Source organism: Pseudophryne corroboree, chromosome 8 (genome assembly GCF_028390025.1).
Source record: "Pseudophryne corroboree isolate aPseCor3 chromosome 8, aPseCor3.hap2, whole genome shotgun sequence".
Classification (NCBI taxonomy): domain Eukaryota; kingdom Metazoa; phylum Chordata; class Amphibia; order Anura; family Myobatrachidae; genus Pseudophryne; species Pseudophryne corroboree.
Window position 1 is genome coordinate 286309196 of NC_086451.1, and position 18688 is coordinate 286327883.

Sequence of the window (18688 nt, forward strand, 5' to 3'; positions counted from 1 at the left end):
GTAAATGATATTAAATGTTTGTGAATATATATTTTTTAGAGACATGGGGCTATATTCAATAACTGTCGGAAGCTGCCGTCTTGTCGGAAAGACGGCAGCTTCCGACAGAAATAGGTTGGAAGGGGTTCTGACCTATTCAATAGGGGCTGATTTTTTTCCGATGAGTAGGGAATTCCCGACTTGTCAGAAAACACGTGGATCGGCGGAATAGACGCCGATCCACGTGCTTCTGTCGGAAACGGGGTCAAATCCGACAGGTTTTGGCCCCTTTTCCGACAAACTCAATCCGACTTGAAAACAAGTCGGATTGAGGTGAGGAGCGGTGCGGTGGGGGGGGGGGGGGGGAGCATTGATCGGCAGGCTGCGGGGGGAGCTGGCTGCGGGGGGACATGTCTGTGGCGGCGGGGAGAGGCGCTGCAGGGAGAGAGGTGCCTGTCCGTCCCCGGCCAGCACCCATCTCTTCCTGCAGCGCCTCCCCCCGCCGCCGCAGACATGTTACCCCGCTGCCAGCACCTCCCGCCGGCCGCAAATCAATGCTCCCCCCGCCGCCGCAGCACCTCTCTAACTGCTGCCAGCTCCTCCTGCGGCTCCACACAAGTCCCCTGCAGCCAACCCCTCCCACTCACGGCCGCCGCTCTCTGCTCCCCTGGCCGCTGCTGTCAGCGCATCTGCAGCCGCTGACAGCAGCTGCCTGACAGGACGGCCAAATCCGACAGTCGGATTTGGCCGTCCATTGAATAGGGGTTGTCGGATCCATTCCGACAACTGCATGTCGGAATGGATCCGACTCCTATTGAATATAGCCCATAAAGGTATATAAATCAATTGAATAAAGTGTGTGTGTTCAGTCATTTATGCACCTGAGATGTACATAGTGTATAAAGTCAAAAGTAAATTGTTTAGTTCTATAGTGCAGATGGTTTTAGCCAGCTGTCACTAATTAAAAGTTGTGTGTACATAGACACAACTGGACTTAACTGCTGCTTGTTGTATTTTTGGATAGATTACCCACATACTGTATGCAATTTTTAATTAAAGTGCATTTATATATGTGCCTTAATAAGTTGTGTGTGGATAGAATGGTGATTGTACTAGCTTATGCGCAGACTGGACTCCCAGCTCCTGCTGCTAGTAAATCCCATTCAACCCTGTCCTGTTGGACCTTCTTGGGCAGCCCGCTGTGGCGCGTCAGCAGAACAATTGTGCAAGACGGCTACATGGTCCTCAGTGAACACGTTTCTTAGGCTGGGTACACACTGGCAGATATATTGGCCGATCAATTGATCGGCCAATATATCGTTAACTGATCGGCGGGTGTGTACAAACGATATGTCTGTCAACTACATCGTTCACAGACATATCGTGTCGGTCCTGCAGCACAGACTATGACCAATATATCTGCAGATATATTGGTGCATCGTTGTGTGTGTATGGCCGACCTACCGGTCACAGATAGGTCGGCCAATGCTACCTGTCCTGGAGGTCTCATGGGAAGGAGGACGGGGGTCAACTCAGCCGCTGCATGTCACAGGAGCTACTGGCCAGTAGAGGATTGGTCCGCCAGGAAGGTGTCCGTGTTCCCTGTGGGCCGGTCACGTGTTGTCCTCTGCCGGGCCAGCTATGTTGCTTGATGTGGAGTGCTGCTTAATATTTTTTATTTTTTTTAAATAAGGGGGCGGGTCCACAACTCTGTGATTAGACCACGCCCCCAACTTTGCTAGGCCCCGGCCGTTCTGTCTGCAGCCCTGCTTGCCTCCCTCTGAGAGTGGCTTCCGCAGTGGCAGTCACTCGACTTGGAGGTAATTGCGGTGGAGCTGTGTCTGTGCGTATCTGCTGTAGTAGTGCATGTGTCTCTCTCTTCATGAGTCTCAGTGAGTATGTGTTTCTCATTGTCAGTTTGTGTCAGTGTCAATGTGTGTGTGTGCCTCAGTCTTAGTGTCAGTGTGTGTGCCTCAGTGTGAATGTCAGTGTGTGTTTGTGTGAGTGTCGGTGTGTGTGTGTGTGTGTGTGTGTGCCTCAGTGTGTGTGTGTGTGTGTGTGTGCCTCAGTGTGAATGTCAGTGTGTGTTTGTTTGTGTGTGTGTCAGTGTGTGTGTGCCTCAGTGTGAATATCAGTGTGTGTGTGCCTCAGGGTGAGTGTCAGTGTGTGTGTGTGTGTGTGTGTGTGTGTGTGTGTGTGTGTGTGCGCCTCAGGGTGAGTGTCAGTGTGTGTGTGTGTCTCAGTATGTTTCATTGTCCGTGTGTGTGTGTCTCAATGTTAGTGTCAGTGACGAGGCTAGGTTTAAAGACAGTACAGGCCAGCATTGGCTAAAGGCACTATAGAGGGGAGAGGAATGTGGCAGCACCTTTGGTGGCATAGGAGAGGGAGTGTTGAGAGTCCAGTGCAAGAGGAGCAGGAGGGGTGGCTGCAGCATGTGCGAGGGTGCCAGTGGCGCACAGTTCGGGGGGTCTGGGGAAGCCTGAGCTGGTGGGACAGTCACTTCTGGGTTCTCGATCTCGGAGACCTGGCGAGCAGGAGAGAGCACAGCTACTCATTAGATTGGCGGTGCATGCTACTTCACTGCGTACAGGTAGCTCCTATGCACACCCTCTCATTGCGAGCGCCCTACAGGACCTCTGCAATGTTTATATAATTACACGGGTTTCTGAAGACCATACCCTGATGGTGACCCATGAGACAGCTCTGTACTGAGAGGCTGTGATCCTGTGACCCTGGGTGAGGAGGATAACCCTAACCCCGTGTGCTTGAGTCTGGACTGCATCAGTGCCATACAGTAGCTCCCCCTATGACACCCTGACAGCAGTGACTGCTCTCTGCTGCAGTAACCACCTCACTGCCAGAGCTTGCTGAGGTTCTCCACATACTGAACACATACATGCTGCATACATGGCAACAGCACACATAGATCAGGCAGACATTCCCACTGCACACATAAATGCTGCATACATGGTGATTGCACCCATACATGCTGCATGCATGCCCATTGCACACACACATGCTGCATACACGGTGACTGCACACATGCATGCTGCATACATGCCCACTGCACACATACATGCTGCATACATGGCGACTGCACACATACATGCTGCATACATGCCCACTGCACACATACATGTTGCATACATGGTGACTGCACACATACATGCTGCATACCTGGCGACTGCACACATACATGAGGCATACTTCCCACTGCACACATACATGCTGCATACATAGTGACTGCACACACACATTCTGCATACATGCCCATTGCACACATACGTGCCCACTGCACACATAAATGCTGCATATGTCCCCATTGCACCCATACATACTGCAGAGATGCAGATAGGTGTACATTTTCAGTCAATTTAACCAGGAGATTTCCTGGTGGAACGAAAATAATTTTGTAAAAATTTTTATTTTAGTAATTTTTTTTTAAATTTATGCCCCCGCAATTGGGAGCTAACCCTCAACGCGAGGCCACTAGAGTAAGCGTTAATAACTATCTACGCATCTCTTGGATTATTGGTAGGATGCAGCTTCTAAAAACTTGCTCCCTCCGATAGAAGGATTATTATTAGTAGTAGAAAGTTGTAGCACAAACGCTCCAAGAGTAAAAATAGAATAGGCAAGGAGAAGAGACAGAAATAATGGGTGGTAATCAACTGTAAAAGCACACTATTTAAAAAAGTAAATTTATTACAAACGCATAATAAAAACAAGATGCCTTTAAGATGCCGGTATGCGGTCAGCATACCGCTCGTCTGGATCCCGGCTGTCACAATACCGCCGCTGGGATCCCGAATGGGGCACCATACCGCCGCTGGAATACCGGCGAGTTAAGCGATTCTCCTTCTGTGGGTGTCCACAACACCCATAGATGGAGTATAGAATCCGAGTGCGAGACAGTGGGAGATGGAGGGAGCGAGACAGTGAAAGACAGAGGGAGTGTGAGAGAGGCAGTGGGAAGATGGTAGGAGCGAGAGAGAAAGTGGGGAAAAAGGCCTATTTTCTTTTCTTGTGTACTCACTAGTAGGCTGGGCCATTATGTAAATTGCGGGAATATTTGGCACATTTCATGATGACGATCTGCCAGTATGTACAGAGGAAAGATTAATTGGCCAATGTTCTCAACAACAGATATATCTGCAGATGGCAGTGGTGTTTGGCCAGTGTGTTCCATCTGCAGATATATCTGGCAGTGTGTACCCAGCTTTAGGTTCTATGCCTTTGATACCTTCGCCTCCCAGGATGCTTCCTTTGGACGCTGGATTCTCACATCCGCTAAGGTGCGTCCCCTCCCTTGAGGAACTGCTTTAGGACATCACCGATGTTTCCCTGTGGAAACTAATGTAACCTGCTGCAGAAAAGGAGAGTTATGGTAGACTTACCATTGTTAACTCTCTTTCTTCGAGGTACATTGGGTTCCACAGTGCGCCCACCTTGACGCACCTAGCTTCTTTTGAGTTGTATGGTATTAGCCGCTTGTACCTTCTCCTGTCGTGTGAATGTTGTTCTATGTGACGAACATCTGCCTTCTCTCTTGCCTGCTCCTTAACGAAACGGAATGTCTTATGAAAATAAATTATACCTGAACCTTTTCTATATCATTTTGATGAAAAGTCTACAGATATTTAGCTTACACATCCACAAATCAGGAGAAAGTTATGAGGAAAAAATTGTAAACCTGTAAACTTCTTAAACACATATCAACACAGCACAAACTGCTCAGTGTCCCCTTATGGAATACGAGAAGAGTATTTAATGTAAATCCTATTTTCTCACACATCCACTGGGGAGGACACAGGAAAATGGGAAGTCCCCAAATTAGTGGCGGGAAAATGCCACTGTGCTTCTATACCAAACTCCTCTTTATGAGAGCATAAGTTGTCAGAGTGGCATTGTTGCGCGACAGCTCATGGCAAAAGGCCTTGCGATTGTGTAGGTGGCCCAGTGAAGAGGTTAGCATCTTCAGCAAGCGTTCATATAAAAATCATATTGGAAGGTATATTTAGGGATAACATTCAGGAGTACATGGGGTGCTATAAGATCATTAGTATGAACAAGCATGGGTTTGTGAGGGATAGGTCATGTCAAACTAACTTAATTAGCTTCTGTGAAGAAGTGATTGAGAACTTAGACCTGGGAAACGCTGTGGATGTGGTCTTTTTAGATCTTGCTAAAGCCTTTGACACAGTGCCTCACACAAGATTGATTTATAACTTGAGAGCTTGGCCTAGGAAGCAATATTTGTAATTAGGTCAAAATTGGCTGGAAAATAGGGAACAGAGTGGTGGTCAATGGAACATTTTCTGGTTGGGTTAAAGTGGTATACCTCAAGGGTCTGTACTAGGGCCACTTCTGTTTAACATATTCATAAATGACATAGGAAACGGACTTGAGAGCATTTTTGCAGATTACACTAAACTGTGTAAGATTAAATCGGATCTCTACAGAACGACTTATTTAAACTGGAAGATTGGGTATCTAAGTGGAGTATGAGATTTAATACAGAGAAATGTGTAGTTATGCATTTTGCGATCAAAAACATGCAGTATATAAATTAAATGGGGAAAATCTAGGAAAATCAGTAATGGAAAAGGATTTGGGGGTGCTCATTGACAGTAGACTTAGCAGCAGTGCCCATTGTCAGGGTGCAGGAGCGAAGGCCAATAAGGTATTAGCAGGCATAAAACGGGGAATTGAGACAAGGAAAGCCAGTATTATCCTGCCACTGTATAAATCATTGGTACGGCCGCATCTGGAATACTGCGTACAGTTCTGGGTACCACACTATAAAAAAAGATATCCTGGAACTAGAAAAGGTTCAGAGAATAGCTACAAAACTGATAAAGGGCTTAGGGGTATATTCAATTGAAGTCGAAAGCTGCCGTCTGTTGAAAAGACGGCAGTTTTCGACTTTTTTAGGTCAAAAGGGGTTCCGACCTATTCAATCTAACCCCAAATTATTCGACAAGTCGAGGAATTTGACTTGTCGAAAAGCACGTGGATTGGCAGAATAGCTGCTGATCCGCGTGCTTGTGTCGAAAACGGGGCCTGGCCCCCTTTTGGACCATCTCAATTCGACTTTAAAAAAAAGTTGAAGTGAGATGCGGGAGCAAAGACGGGGAGAGCCGCGGGCAGACGGGGGAGAGCAGCGCCGGAGGATGTGTCACAGCCGCCGCTCACAGCAGCGTCTACCCGGCTCCAGCAAGCGAGACCTCGCTTGCTGGAGCCGGGTGGACGCTACCGTGAGCGGCGGCTGTGATGCGGGAGCAGAGCCAGGGGAGAGGAGGAGACGGGAGAACAGCGCTACAGCAGCGGGCAGCGTAGCCTGAGGATGTCACAGCCGCCGCTCACGGCAGCGTCCACCCGGCTCCAACAAGCGAGACCTCGCTTGCTAGAGCCGGGTGGACGCTGCCGCGAGCGGCGGCAGTGACATCCTCCGGCTACGCTGCCCACTGCTCTCCCCCGTCTCAGCTCCCGCATCTCAATTCAACTTTTTTTAAAGTCAAATTGAGATTGCATTGAATAGCCCAGGTTGGATCCATTCCGACAAATGAATGTCGGAATGGATCCAACTTGAATTGAATATACCCCTTAGAGTTATTGGATTATGAGGAAAGGCTTACTAGGTTAGTTATGTTTACATTGGAAAAGAGGCATCTAAGAGGAGACATGCTTAATATCTACAAATACATTAAGGGTAAATACATTGAACTATCAGGCAGTTTGTTTATCAAGAGACCTATACACAGGACACGCGGTCACCCACTAAGGTTAGAGGAAAGGAAGTTTCATTCCCTGAGAAGGAAGGGCTTCTTCACAGTAAGGGCAGCAAAGATATGGAACTCTGCCAGAAAAGGTTGTAATGGCTGACACAATTAATATGTTTAAAAAAGGGTTAGACAAATTTTTAGCTGAAATTGGCATCCAGGGATATAACCTTTAAATTATAATGTATGATAGTTACTGGGGCAGTAGAAGTAAATCCATATCATAGCAGTAGATCAAATATTAGCTGAACTCGATGGACACATTGTCTTTTCCACCTCAATAACTATGTAATTATGTAAGATCAACAACTTTTTGACTGGGCAGAGGAAAACATTACAGGAATGCATTTTACTTCATTTATTTTCAAAGTTTTTCTCGTTCTTAAATTGTGTGGCTGGCCCATCTGAGAAGTAGAAAATGTATTTTAGCGATTATTCAAATTTTTTCTTCAAGAGGTTTGAGTTTCCTCTGGAAGCAGTAGATTGCTACTGTGTTGTGTTGCAGACAGTCTGAAATGACAACATAGCTAAGATGCTCAGTTTTTGATTTTCCCCTGTAATACACCACCAATGGGAGAATTGTAGCTTGAACACTGGTTCAATGATAGCGGGGTGACTGAGGCTTCTTCTTGTGAGTACAGTGTTGCTCCCAGTCTGCTCTGTCTCCCTCTCCCAGCACCCCTTCCCTAAGTTGCTGTTCCTCCCTGCTCCCAGCACCCATTCTCCCAGTCTGATACTGAACTGTAATTAAACACACTGCTTTTTCAAATGTGACACCCATGGTCTAGGGACAGGATAGCTTTGAGTGGGCTTAAATTAGTGACCAAGGAGCTTTTCTTCACTATTTATTGCCCAGCCTTTCCTGCCCTGTACCACTACAAGTGGTCCAGGGAAAGGTAAAAGGCGGGCCTATTTAACACAATTGAAGTGTTGTTCCACATGTAGTATCTTTCCACTCAACTTTGTGTGCCTGCGCAGAAGTGGGAGCAGGCGCTGTCTGTAGAATCTCACCCTTAAATATGCCTGAAGAGTAATGTGTATTCCTCAAATGTAGTTTACAGGAAAAAAATATTGTTTGTTGATTTTTAAATACAATTTTCATGAATCGCACCAAAAAAATGAAAGTTCTTATAGCAAGAGAGTCCATGATCCCAAAATAAAACTTTGGGGATTTATTAACAACAGTATGAACAATTTTATATTTATTTATTTTTTAAAGAAAATTAACATTTTTCATTTTTACTATTTTTTTATGGAATCCTACTACTGTGTTATATATCATATGAAAGCCCATAAAAAGATGTTTAACATGAGTCCAATATCTAGCTTAATTAGGCAAGCTGCAAGTGCAATTTAGAATAATGTTAATAGCAAATTTTTTGTAAAAATATTGCCGCTTTAAAAGGCGTATAACTTCAAAACCAGTGTGCTCATCAGCCTAAGATTTGGGGGTTTTGTTTACACCCATGGCAGCATTTATTATACCAAATTTCATTACAGTCTGAAACGGTCAGTTTGAAACCTGTGTTGATTTGGTGAGGTATAACCCAGTGGTCACAATAAGAGAACACAGTAGATGTCAACTTGGGAAACAATAGTATAGATATACTATTAAAATAAGTAAGAAGGTACTGAGCATGTAAATATTCAAGATCTTTTTGAACAGGGAAAATTATTTACATTTATTAATAGGCTGCCACTGCACATGTAAATAAAGGAAAATGTATATACTATTAGTATTAATAGGCTAGCACTGCACGTTAAATATAGGAAAGGGTATAAACTATTAGTATTAATAAAGGGGCACTGCACGTGTAAATATAGTAAAGGGTGTACATATAGTATTAATAGGGCACTGCATGTGTAAATATAGGCAAGGGTAGACTGGTCAACAAAAACAAAATCTTTGCTGACTCCAGTGGTTCAAACTGGGCCTTGCAGAGGGCCTCCGGGACCAAATTGAAGACCCAAGAAGGTACAGAAGGTGCTTGGATGTAAACAACCCACTGTATAAAGATCTGTACCTCTGGGATAGATATAGTTTCAGTTGGAATAAAATGGAAAGAGTCCAGATATGACTCTTGATGTACAACTGTCTAAGCCACTGATTCAAGCCAAATTGCAACAAGTAAAGTTGAAGCAGAAACTGTATTGGGAAGTGGGAACTCCGCTGTGCTGAAACCAAACCCAGTGGCAGCATGGTATGAATGAAGGGCTTAGAAGGTCTCTTCTTTGACAAAGATATCAAGGTGGCTCTATGGCCTGAAGATCTTGAAAGCCACTCCCTTCTGAGTCAATATGGTGCAATGAGAATCCCGTTGGCCAATACTCTTTTGAACACTCACAGGAGAATGAATATCGGGGGAACCAAGTACCTTAGACTTTACCAAGTACCTTAGATTTTTAAACTGCCTGTTTTCTGGTGTTTTTTGGACTGAAGCTAAACAGACCTGCCCCGCTAGAAACTGTGCTTGAGTCATGGTATAAAAGAGTGCTTGAAACTTGGTTTGCTAAATGTAGCCCCGACGCAAAAGCGTTCCTACGGAAACTCAGATGTATTTGGATCTTTCATGTATTGGGGCTAGCAAAATCAATTGCGCTAATTTGATCAATGGGGATGAATTGCTTCATACCACAGTTTTGACCATATAAGGAACCTATTCCAAAATTAAGCCAAAATTGAGCTTAGAGACTCCCGCTGCCACAAAATTAGATTTATGGAGGAGTCACACTTTATATCTAAACCTTCCTGAAATGAGACAAAGTTTATAATAGTAACATTTTTAGAAAGTTTTGAAATAGGAGCTTCAACTTTTAAGTAGAGATTTACATTTTTCTCTGTCAGGCTTCTCACATTATGTCAATAAACTGTGAGAAGGCTGGAAAATGGTGTCTTCTTTTGAAGTAGAATTTTTCAGGACCCACGACCTGGACTTTGAGAGTTTTCCATACTGCTCTCACTAAAAGATTATATTCCCTGGGCTAGATTCAAATGTTCAGCCGTCTCTCCCGCCCCCTATCGCACCCGCCGGCGGTATTCTAATGTTACTGCCGACGGGTGCCACAACTTAATTTCAGCTCGCTATACCCGGGTGCCCAAACGGGTCTATTCACGATCGCGCCCATTACTTTAGTTGGGTTTAGGCTTGACGCGCCTAAACCAGACTGTAATGGGCGCGATAGCGGGGCACATTTGAATATTGCCCCTCTTTCTCCCTTCACTTTACACGGGAGATAGCGGGTGCGATAGGATTTAAATCCGGCCCCCTGTCTTTTAGAAGAAATGTCCTCAGTATAGAAATATGTATCTAAAATAACAGCAAATTATCCCATCGTCTTGAGGGGAAATATGAGATAGACTTGTGGGGGGACATAAGGCTTGAGAAACATGGGGGGGGGGGGGGGGGAGTGCAAGAGGCTGCAGAGACACTGGGGTGTCATGAGGCTGGAAAAATGTTAGGGAAAGGGAAACATGAGGACGGAGAGACATGGGTGGGGGCATGAGGTTTGAAAGACATGATGCTTTAGAGCAGTGGTTCCTAAACTTGTTTTGAATCATGGCGCTCTAGAGAATCGGAATTCTTTTCACAGCACCCCTAGGCCAAAAGTTTTTTTTTTATTGAGAAATTCAGAAAAAAATAAAATTTAAGTAAATTGTGTTTTAAATGTCATCTCTAGGTTCAGTTGTGTGGCGAGGGACAGGTGTGGATTATTAGATATACACTAAAAAGGTCTACAGTAAATAGGTCTACCACTAATGGAAGACATGCATAAGGTCGACAGGGTCAAAAGGTTGACATGGAAAATGTAGACAGAAAAAAAGGTAGACACAATTTTATATTTTTCTTTTTTGGGGTGTTTTGTCACTTTTCTGCCAAAAACAAGCCCCATTAGTATACCACGTCTCCTCGCATGGTTCGCTTCGCTTGCCATGCTTCAGGTAGGTTACTATTCCCAATCGTAGTCCAGACGGATGGTGGAGTATGAAAAAGTTGAAAAAATTAGAAAAATCTAAAAAAATAACAACAACTGACAAATGACCATTGTCATGTCGACCTAATGCATGTCTACCTATTGACTGTAGATCTATAGACTGGATACCGTGAGGGACCGGATTTGCTTCTGTTTCTCCATATATTTTATGGTTGGCAGACACAAGTTGTGGTTTTGCCTATTACAGTGAAAATAAGGACCACCAACCCAGGGCACCCCTACAAGTGCCCTGAGGCACCCAGTTTGGGAACCACTGCTGTAGAAAACATTGAGGGATGGGGCTGGAGAGACACCCCGGATTAGGTTGTATGGTAGTTAACGCAGCAAATTACTGGTCAAAATACCAGTGAAACAAAATGTTCTTTATAAGATTTGTTTTCTCTTGTCTGAAGCCACAAACCTATTTAATCTGCAGATCTGTAACTTTCCTGCACTTTTTTAATGTTTGTCGTCTTTTTTTTCTGAAGGTCAATTTTTTATTTTTAGAATTTGAACACTGTTGATCATGCCTTAATTCAGTTACATGTATATATAAGCTAAGATATGACAGTACCATCATGAGGCATTTGATTGCTGGTAATACAGTATTTGTGGCTGTTTTGATTAAAATATATAATTTTATTAGAAATGGCTGCCTTTGAGATCTTTTCTGAATTTGTTTAGACATGTTACTAATAAAGTTTAAATTCATGGGGGTAAATTTACTAAAGCTGCTAAAACAGAGAATTGGTGATGTTGCCCATAGCAACCCATCAGATGCTGTCTATCATTTCTCTATTGCCTTTTAGAAAATGATAGAAAGCATCTGATTGGTTGCTGTGGGCAACATCACCAATTCTCTGTTTTAGAAGCTTTAGTAAATTTACCCCATGGTATCAAGCACTCCAAAGTGCCTAGCTATATTATTGCATGTGTCCCTTTTTAGATCTGATATGCAGTGGAATCAACCTACAGAAAAGAGACTGACTGGTGGCACGCACTGGCAAGCAAGGACAAGCACTTCAACCACATGGAATGCTACCCCTGTAGCACCAATTGCACAAATGGTGAGGTGATTTTGTTTACTACTTTGCTTTTTTATCATGTAGTTACTCTCCCCATTATGGCATTTTCCTTTGCTCAGTCATTACATGCATGTCAATGTTACTTTGTTCTACTGTTTGATATGACCGTATTTACTCTTATTTCTTCCTACCTTTTAAATGGATCATAAAATGTGTTCATTGTTAGCTGTCCATGGGAGTATTGCAGTCCCCAATATTGTTGACAACTCTTGTATGACCTAAAAATATTAATAGAATCCCCACCACGTGCATGTAGTTATGCTGCTGTCATTGTGAAAATGAGGACAGCACAGCCTTAGTAAATTGATACCATTCCTGTAACAATAACCATTTCTGGTATTTTTTTAGCTCTATAATAAGTGATGCCACGCTATAGTGTGTTTTAGCGGCTCATATTAGAAATAGACTATAAAAACTGATGAATAGAGCGCTGTGGCCGTTTAAAATACTAATAAGTGGTACCTGTAAAACAAAACACTGCTAATAGTATGTGAACAGCTCCTTTTACGGAGGGAGTGATCTATTTTTTAGAATGTCTATGCGGACTGCAGTACATCGGACAAACAAAAAGAAAGCCAAAAATTAGATACACTGGACATACAGTATATATAACATCAAGAAAGGATTAATTTTCACACCGTTTCTCTAATCACTTCCTAGAAGCACACAATATAAATCCATCAGGACTGAAATTTGCCATACAAAAAATAATAGAAATTGTCGAGGAAGCAATATCATAAGTGAACTAAATAAAAATTAAACCCATTGGATTTTTGAACTCAAGACCCTAAAACCTTCAGGTCTCAATATAGATATTGAGCTGAATGTCATCTTATAAGGTCGAATTTAATGACGAAACTATTGACTGTGACACATCTTAACTCCTACTTCTACACACAGAATTAAGTGGCACCTTTTATTAATTTTACAATTCAAAAAGATATTTCTTAAAAAATTTTTTTACAATAAATACGTCTTATTTTGCGATTTAGTTTCCTTACATGCGGTTCCCACAATTTTTAACCATTTCCAAAAAGTTCAGGTCCAAACAAAGTTTTTACTATAAATATAAAGCCTCTTCAAACAAGAACTATCCTTGATAAAGTGAGCTTTGCTGCATGAAACACATTGGAGATAGACCAGGTGAACTCCCACAGTGTCCCGGACATTCGGCCCTGCACGACAGTCATCCATCTGCACCACCACTGGACGCAGCGGCAACAAAGCTACAGCTGCGGACAGCCCGAAATAGGCTGAGGAATTCCGCTGGATACACCAGGTAGGGTTAGATAGGGACAGACCTTCATATCATGCAGGAGAACTCCGAACTGGGCATTCACCTACATTATCCAAAAGGGAACTGTAAACATACTATTAAGTGTTTTGTTTTACAGGTGCCACTTATTGTTATTATAAATTACCACAGAATGTGTGTCTGGATACACTATACTCTGTTTCTTGTGTTAAAAACTTGCTGTAAGCAGGGTTAATCCATGTCTGTGTAAACCCAAGGTCATGAAACACTTTTTGAGGTCAAATCAATTAGGTGTGACTGAGTCGCTCCTACATGTCAGTATGGCTATATGCTGCACTTGCTGGACTTATGGTTTTTAGTTATGTAGCCCCATGGGGCGTCCGGGTTAAGATCAGGCTGCATGTACAGCTGCTGTTACTGGCATTCCTACGTCGTTGCAACTTCAACTCTCCCTCTTCCCTCCTAATTGAATTGATCCCATAGGGTGCAGAAGACAAAATTCTAGTCTATACTTTTAAAATGTAATAAAAAATTTAATTGTTGCTACAGTGCATGTTGAAGTAGCAAGAAACCCCAGGCGGTAATAAAAAAAAAAATATATATATATATATTTTTTTAAATACTTCAAATGTTTTTGTGATTGTAATAATTTTGCTTTTTTAACCATGCCATCCCAGAATGGAGTACATTACTCTGGATATGTAAGTTTCCTTTGTACAAAATATTCTGGTGCTGTTAGAATATATTTTCATAATGGTATTTATTCATTTTCATCTATAAATTAATTGCACTTGGTCTAAAATAGTCAAGTATTTTATACTATTTACCATCCGTCAAAATGATGGAACAACATAACGGTAATATTAGTGATGGGAGCTGTGCGTGCCCGAATGGAACACTTGAATTGCTCTGTCTGGTGCCGTCTAGTGGCTACCAGGGAGTAAAATACTTGAATCCCTCCTATAGAGGTGAGGAGCAGCGTTATCCTTTTATTACAGTATATAGGATTAAAATGTGTAGAGTATGTGTGAGTGTATAGGTAAATATAACTTCTAAAGCCAGACCTGTACTGATCAACCCACAACTAATTTCTGCACCAGCAATAAGTTTTCTTCTGCAGCAATCTGTCACTATAATGGCCTGCTACTCTTGCTATTCCCAGCAAACATTGTGGCTACACAGCTCCGCCATACTTCACCAGTCCCTCACCATGAGGCGTATCCAGAGTTTCTTTCCTTGTTATGTTGTGCTAGATGCTCCACCATAATGTGCAGACCAATTCTACTGCACTTTGGTGACCGATTTGTGATATCTGTACAAATCAGTGTGGTGCCTTGACCTCACTCACTCATGATCAAGCCATACTATAGTACATAATATGGGGTGCCTGGAATTCCTGTAAAATAAAAGTATAAGCAAACTAATAGTAAGTAGGTTGGGCATGTGTACAGATAATTAGTTGGACCAGTGCAACTGTTCAGGGATTTTTTTCCTTTTATGGTAGTTCAAAGAAAGTAATGAAAAAACGAATATGTTGCAAGTGTTTTATGTTTTAGAAAGTAGATCCCAACAGAGATTATTATCTTTTCTCTAACGTCCTAGTGGATGCTGGGACTCCGTCAGGACCATGGGGGGATAGCGGGCTCCGCAGGAGACAGGGCACATCTAAAAAAAGCTTTTAGGTCACATGGTGCGTACTGGCTCCTCCCCCTATGACCCTCCTCCAAGCCTCAGTTAGGTTTTTGTGCCCGTCCGAGAGGGTGCAATCTAGGTGGCTCTCCTAAAGAGCTGTTTAGAAAAGTTTTTTTTTAGGTTTCAATCTCAGTGATTCCTGCTGGCAACAGGATCACTGCATCGAGGGACTTAGGGGAGAGATTTCCAACTCACCTGCGTGCAGGATGGATTGGAGTCTTAGGCTACTGGACACTTAGCTCCAGAGGGAGTCGGAACACAGGTCAGCCTGGGGTTCGTCCCGGAGCCGCGCCGCCGATCCCCCTTACAGACGCTGAAGAGACGGCAGAACGGAGGTCCGGAAAGCAGGCGGCAGAAGACTCCTCAGTCTTCTTGAAGGTAGCGCACAGCACGGCAGCTGTGCGCCATTGTTGTCACACGGCTCACTGACTCAGTCACGGAGGGTGCAGGGCGCTGCTGGGGGCGCCCTGGGCAGCAATATAATTACCTTTAGTGGCAAAATAAATACATCACATATAGCCATTAAGGCTATATGTATGTATTTTAACCCAGGCCAGTTTCTTAAAAACCGGGGAAAAGCCCGCCGAAAAAGGGGCGGAGCTTATTCTCCTCAGCACTCAGCGCCATTTTCCTGCTCAGCTCCGCTGGTGAGGAAGGCTCCCAGGTCTCTCCCCTGCACTGCACTACAGAAACAGGGTAACAAAGAGAAGGGGGGCATAAATTGGCGATATTTATATATTAAGAGCGCATATATAGTAAACAACACCTTCTAGGGTTGTTTATATACATTTATAGCGCTTTTGGTGTGTGCTGGCAAACTCTCCCTCTGTCTCCCCAAAGGGCTAGGGGGTCCTGTCTTCGATTAGAGCATTCCCTGTGTGGCTGCTGTGTGTCGGTACGTGTGTGTCGACATGTATGAGGACGATGTTGGTGTGGAGGCAGAGCAATTGCCGATGATGGTAATGTCACCCCCTAGGGAGTCGACACCGGAATGGATGGCTTTAGTTATGGAATTACGTGATAATGTCAACACATTACAAAAGTCAGTTGACGAAATAAGACGCCCGGCAAACCAGTTAGTACCGGTTCAGGCGTCTCAGACACCGTCAGGGGCTGTAAAACGTCCTTTACCTCAGTCAGTCGACACGGGTACCGACACAGATGAATCTAGTGTCGACGGTGAAGAAACAAACGTATTTTCCAATAGGGCCACACGTTATATGATCACGGCAATGAAGGAGGCTTTGCAGATCTCTGATACTGCTGGTACCTCAAAAAGGGGTATTATGTGGGGGGTGAAAAAACTACCTGTATTTTTTCCAGAATCAGAGGAATTGAATGACGTGTGTGATGAAGCGTGGGTTAACCCCGATAGAAAACTGCTAATTTCCAAGAAGTTATTGGCATTATACCCTTTCCCACCAGAGGTTAGGGCGCGCTGGGAAACACCCCCTAGGGTGGATAAGGCGCTCACACGTTTATCAAAGCAAGTGGCGTTGCCGTCTCCTGATACGGCCGCCCTCAAGGATCCAGCAGATAGGAGGCTGGAAACTACACTGAAGAGTATATACACACATACTGGTGTTATACTGCGACCGGCAATAGCCTCAGCCTGGATGTGCAGTGCTGGGGTAGTGTGGTTGGATTCTCTGACTGAAAATATTGATACCCTGGATAGGGACAGTATTTTATTGACTCTAGAGCAATTAAAGGATGCTTTCCTTTATATGCGAGATGCTCAGAGGGATGTTTGTACTCTAGCATCAAGAGTAAGCGCGATGTCCATATCTGCCAGAAGAAGTTTATGGACGCGACAGTGGTCAGGTGATGCGGATTCCAAGAGGCATATGGAAGTATTGCCATATAAAGGAGTGGAATTGTTTGGGGTCGGTCTTTCGGACCTGGTGGCCACGGCAACTGCCGGCAAATCCACTTTTTTACCTCAGACCCCCTCCCAACAGAAAAAGACACCGTCTTTTCAGCCGCAGTCCTTTCGCTCCTATAAAAAGCGACCAAAAGGACAGTCTTATCTGCCGCGAGGCAGAGGAAAGGGTAAGAAAGGGCAGCAAGCAGCCCCTGCCCAGGAACAGAAGCCCGCCCCGGCTTCTACAAAGCCATCAGCATGACGCTGGGGCTTTACAAGCGGACTCAGGAACGGTGGGGGGTCGACTCAAGATTTTCAGCAATCAATGGGTTCACTCACAAGTGGACCCGTGGGTCCTGCAGATAGTATCTCAGGGTTACATGCTGGAGTTCGAAAGGTCTCCCCCTCGCCGGTTCCTAAAGTCTGCTTTACCAACGTCTCCCTCAGAAAGGACGTCGGTTTTGGAAGCCATTCACAAGCTGTATTCTCAGCAGGTGATAGTCAAGGTACCCCTCCTACAACAGGGAAAGGGGTATTATTCCACACTATTTGTGGTACCGAAACCGGACGGTTCGGTAAGGCCTATTCTAAATCTGAAATCCTTGAACCTGTACATAAAGAAATTCAAGTTCAAGATGGAGTCACTCAGAGCAGTGATAGCGAATCTGGAAGAAGGAGACTTCATGGTGTCCTTGGACATAAAAGATGCTTATCTACATGTCCCGATTTACCCCTCACACCAAGGGTATCTCAGGTTCGTGATACAAGACTGTCATTATCAGTTTCAAACGCTGCCGTTTGGGTTGTCCACGGCCCCTCGGGTCTTTACCAAGGTAATGACCGAAATGATGGTTCTTCTACGAAGAAAAGGCGTATTAATTATCCCTTACTTGGACGATCTCCTGATAAGGGCAAAGTCCAGAGAACAGCTGGAAGTCGGTGTAGCGCTAACACAAGTAGTGCTTCAGCAACACGGGTGGATTCTAAATCTTCCAAAATCTCAATTGACCCCGACAACACATCTGCTGTTCCTGGGCATGATTCTGGACACGGTTCAGAAAAAGGTATTTCTCCCGGAAGAGAAAGCAAGGGAGTTATCCGAACTTGTCAAGAACCTCCTAAAACCAGGAACTGTGTCAGTACATCAATGCACAAGAGTCCTGGGAAAGATGGTGGCTTCGTACGAAGCGATTCCATTCGGCAGATTCCATGCACGAACATTTCAGTGGGATCTGCTGGACAAATGGTCCGGATCGCATCTGCACATGCATCAGCGGATAACACTGTCACCGAGAACAAGGTTGTCTCTCCTGTGGTGGTTGCAGACTGCCCATCTGTTAGTGGGCCGCAGATTCGGCATACAGGACTGGGTCCTGGTGACTACGGATGCCAGCCTACGAGGTTGGGGAGCAGTCACAAAGGGAAGAAACTTCCAGGGCGTGTGGTCAAACCTGGAGACGTCTCTTCACATAAATATACTGGAGCTAAGAGCGATCTACAATGCTCTAAGCCTGGCAAAATCGCTGCTTCAGGGTCAGCCGGTGTTGATCCAGTCCGACAACATCACGGCAGTCGCCCACGTAAACCGACAAGGCGGCACGAGAAGCAGGAGTGCAATGGCAGAAGCTGCAAGGATTCTGCGCTGGGCGGAGAATCATGTCGTAGCACTGTCAGCAGTGTTCATCCCGGGAGTGGACAACTGGGAAGCAGATTTCCTCAGCAGACACGACCTTCACCCGGGAGAGTGGGGACTTCATCCAGAAGTTTTCCACATGATTGTGAACCGTTGGGAAAAACCAAAGGTGGACATGATGGCGTCTCGCCTCAACAAAAAATTGGACAGGTATTGCGCCAGGTCAAGAGACCCTCAGGCAATAGCTGTGGACGCTCTGGTAACACCGTGGGTGTACCAGTCAGTGTATGTGTTCCCTCCTCTGCCTCTCATACCAAAGGTACTGAGAATTATACGGAAAAGAGGAGTAAGAACAATACTGGTAGCTCCGGACTGGCCAAGAAGAACTTGGTATCCGGAACTTCAAGAGATGCTCACGGAGGATCC

At 44.5% G+C, this 18688-nt stretch overlaps 1 protein-coding gene across 9 annotated transcripts in view; it reads left to right on the top strand.

Moving 5' to 3' along the window:
* The window catches only part of LOC134948960 (phosphatidylinositol-binding clathrin assembly protein-like), a 340585-nt gene that overhangs the window by 290945 nt on the left and 30952 nt on the right, over positions 1-18688 (top strand). For 7 of the 9 annotated variants that reach the window (XR_010183069.1, XM_063937265.1, XM_063937266.1 and 4 more), the window contains 2 exons: positions 11680-11800; positions 13751-13774. Coding sequence is in view for 8 of the 9 variants with exons in the window: in XM_063937265.1 (XP_063793335.1) it covers positions 11680-11800; positions 13751-13774 (145 nt within the window). In the remaining variant the exon portion in view is untranslated. The remainder of the gene's footprint in view (positions 1-11679; positions 11801-13750; positions 13775-18688) is intronic. The other 2 variants (XM_063937267.1, XM_063937271.1) reach the window with 1 other exon arrangement.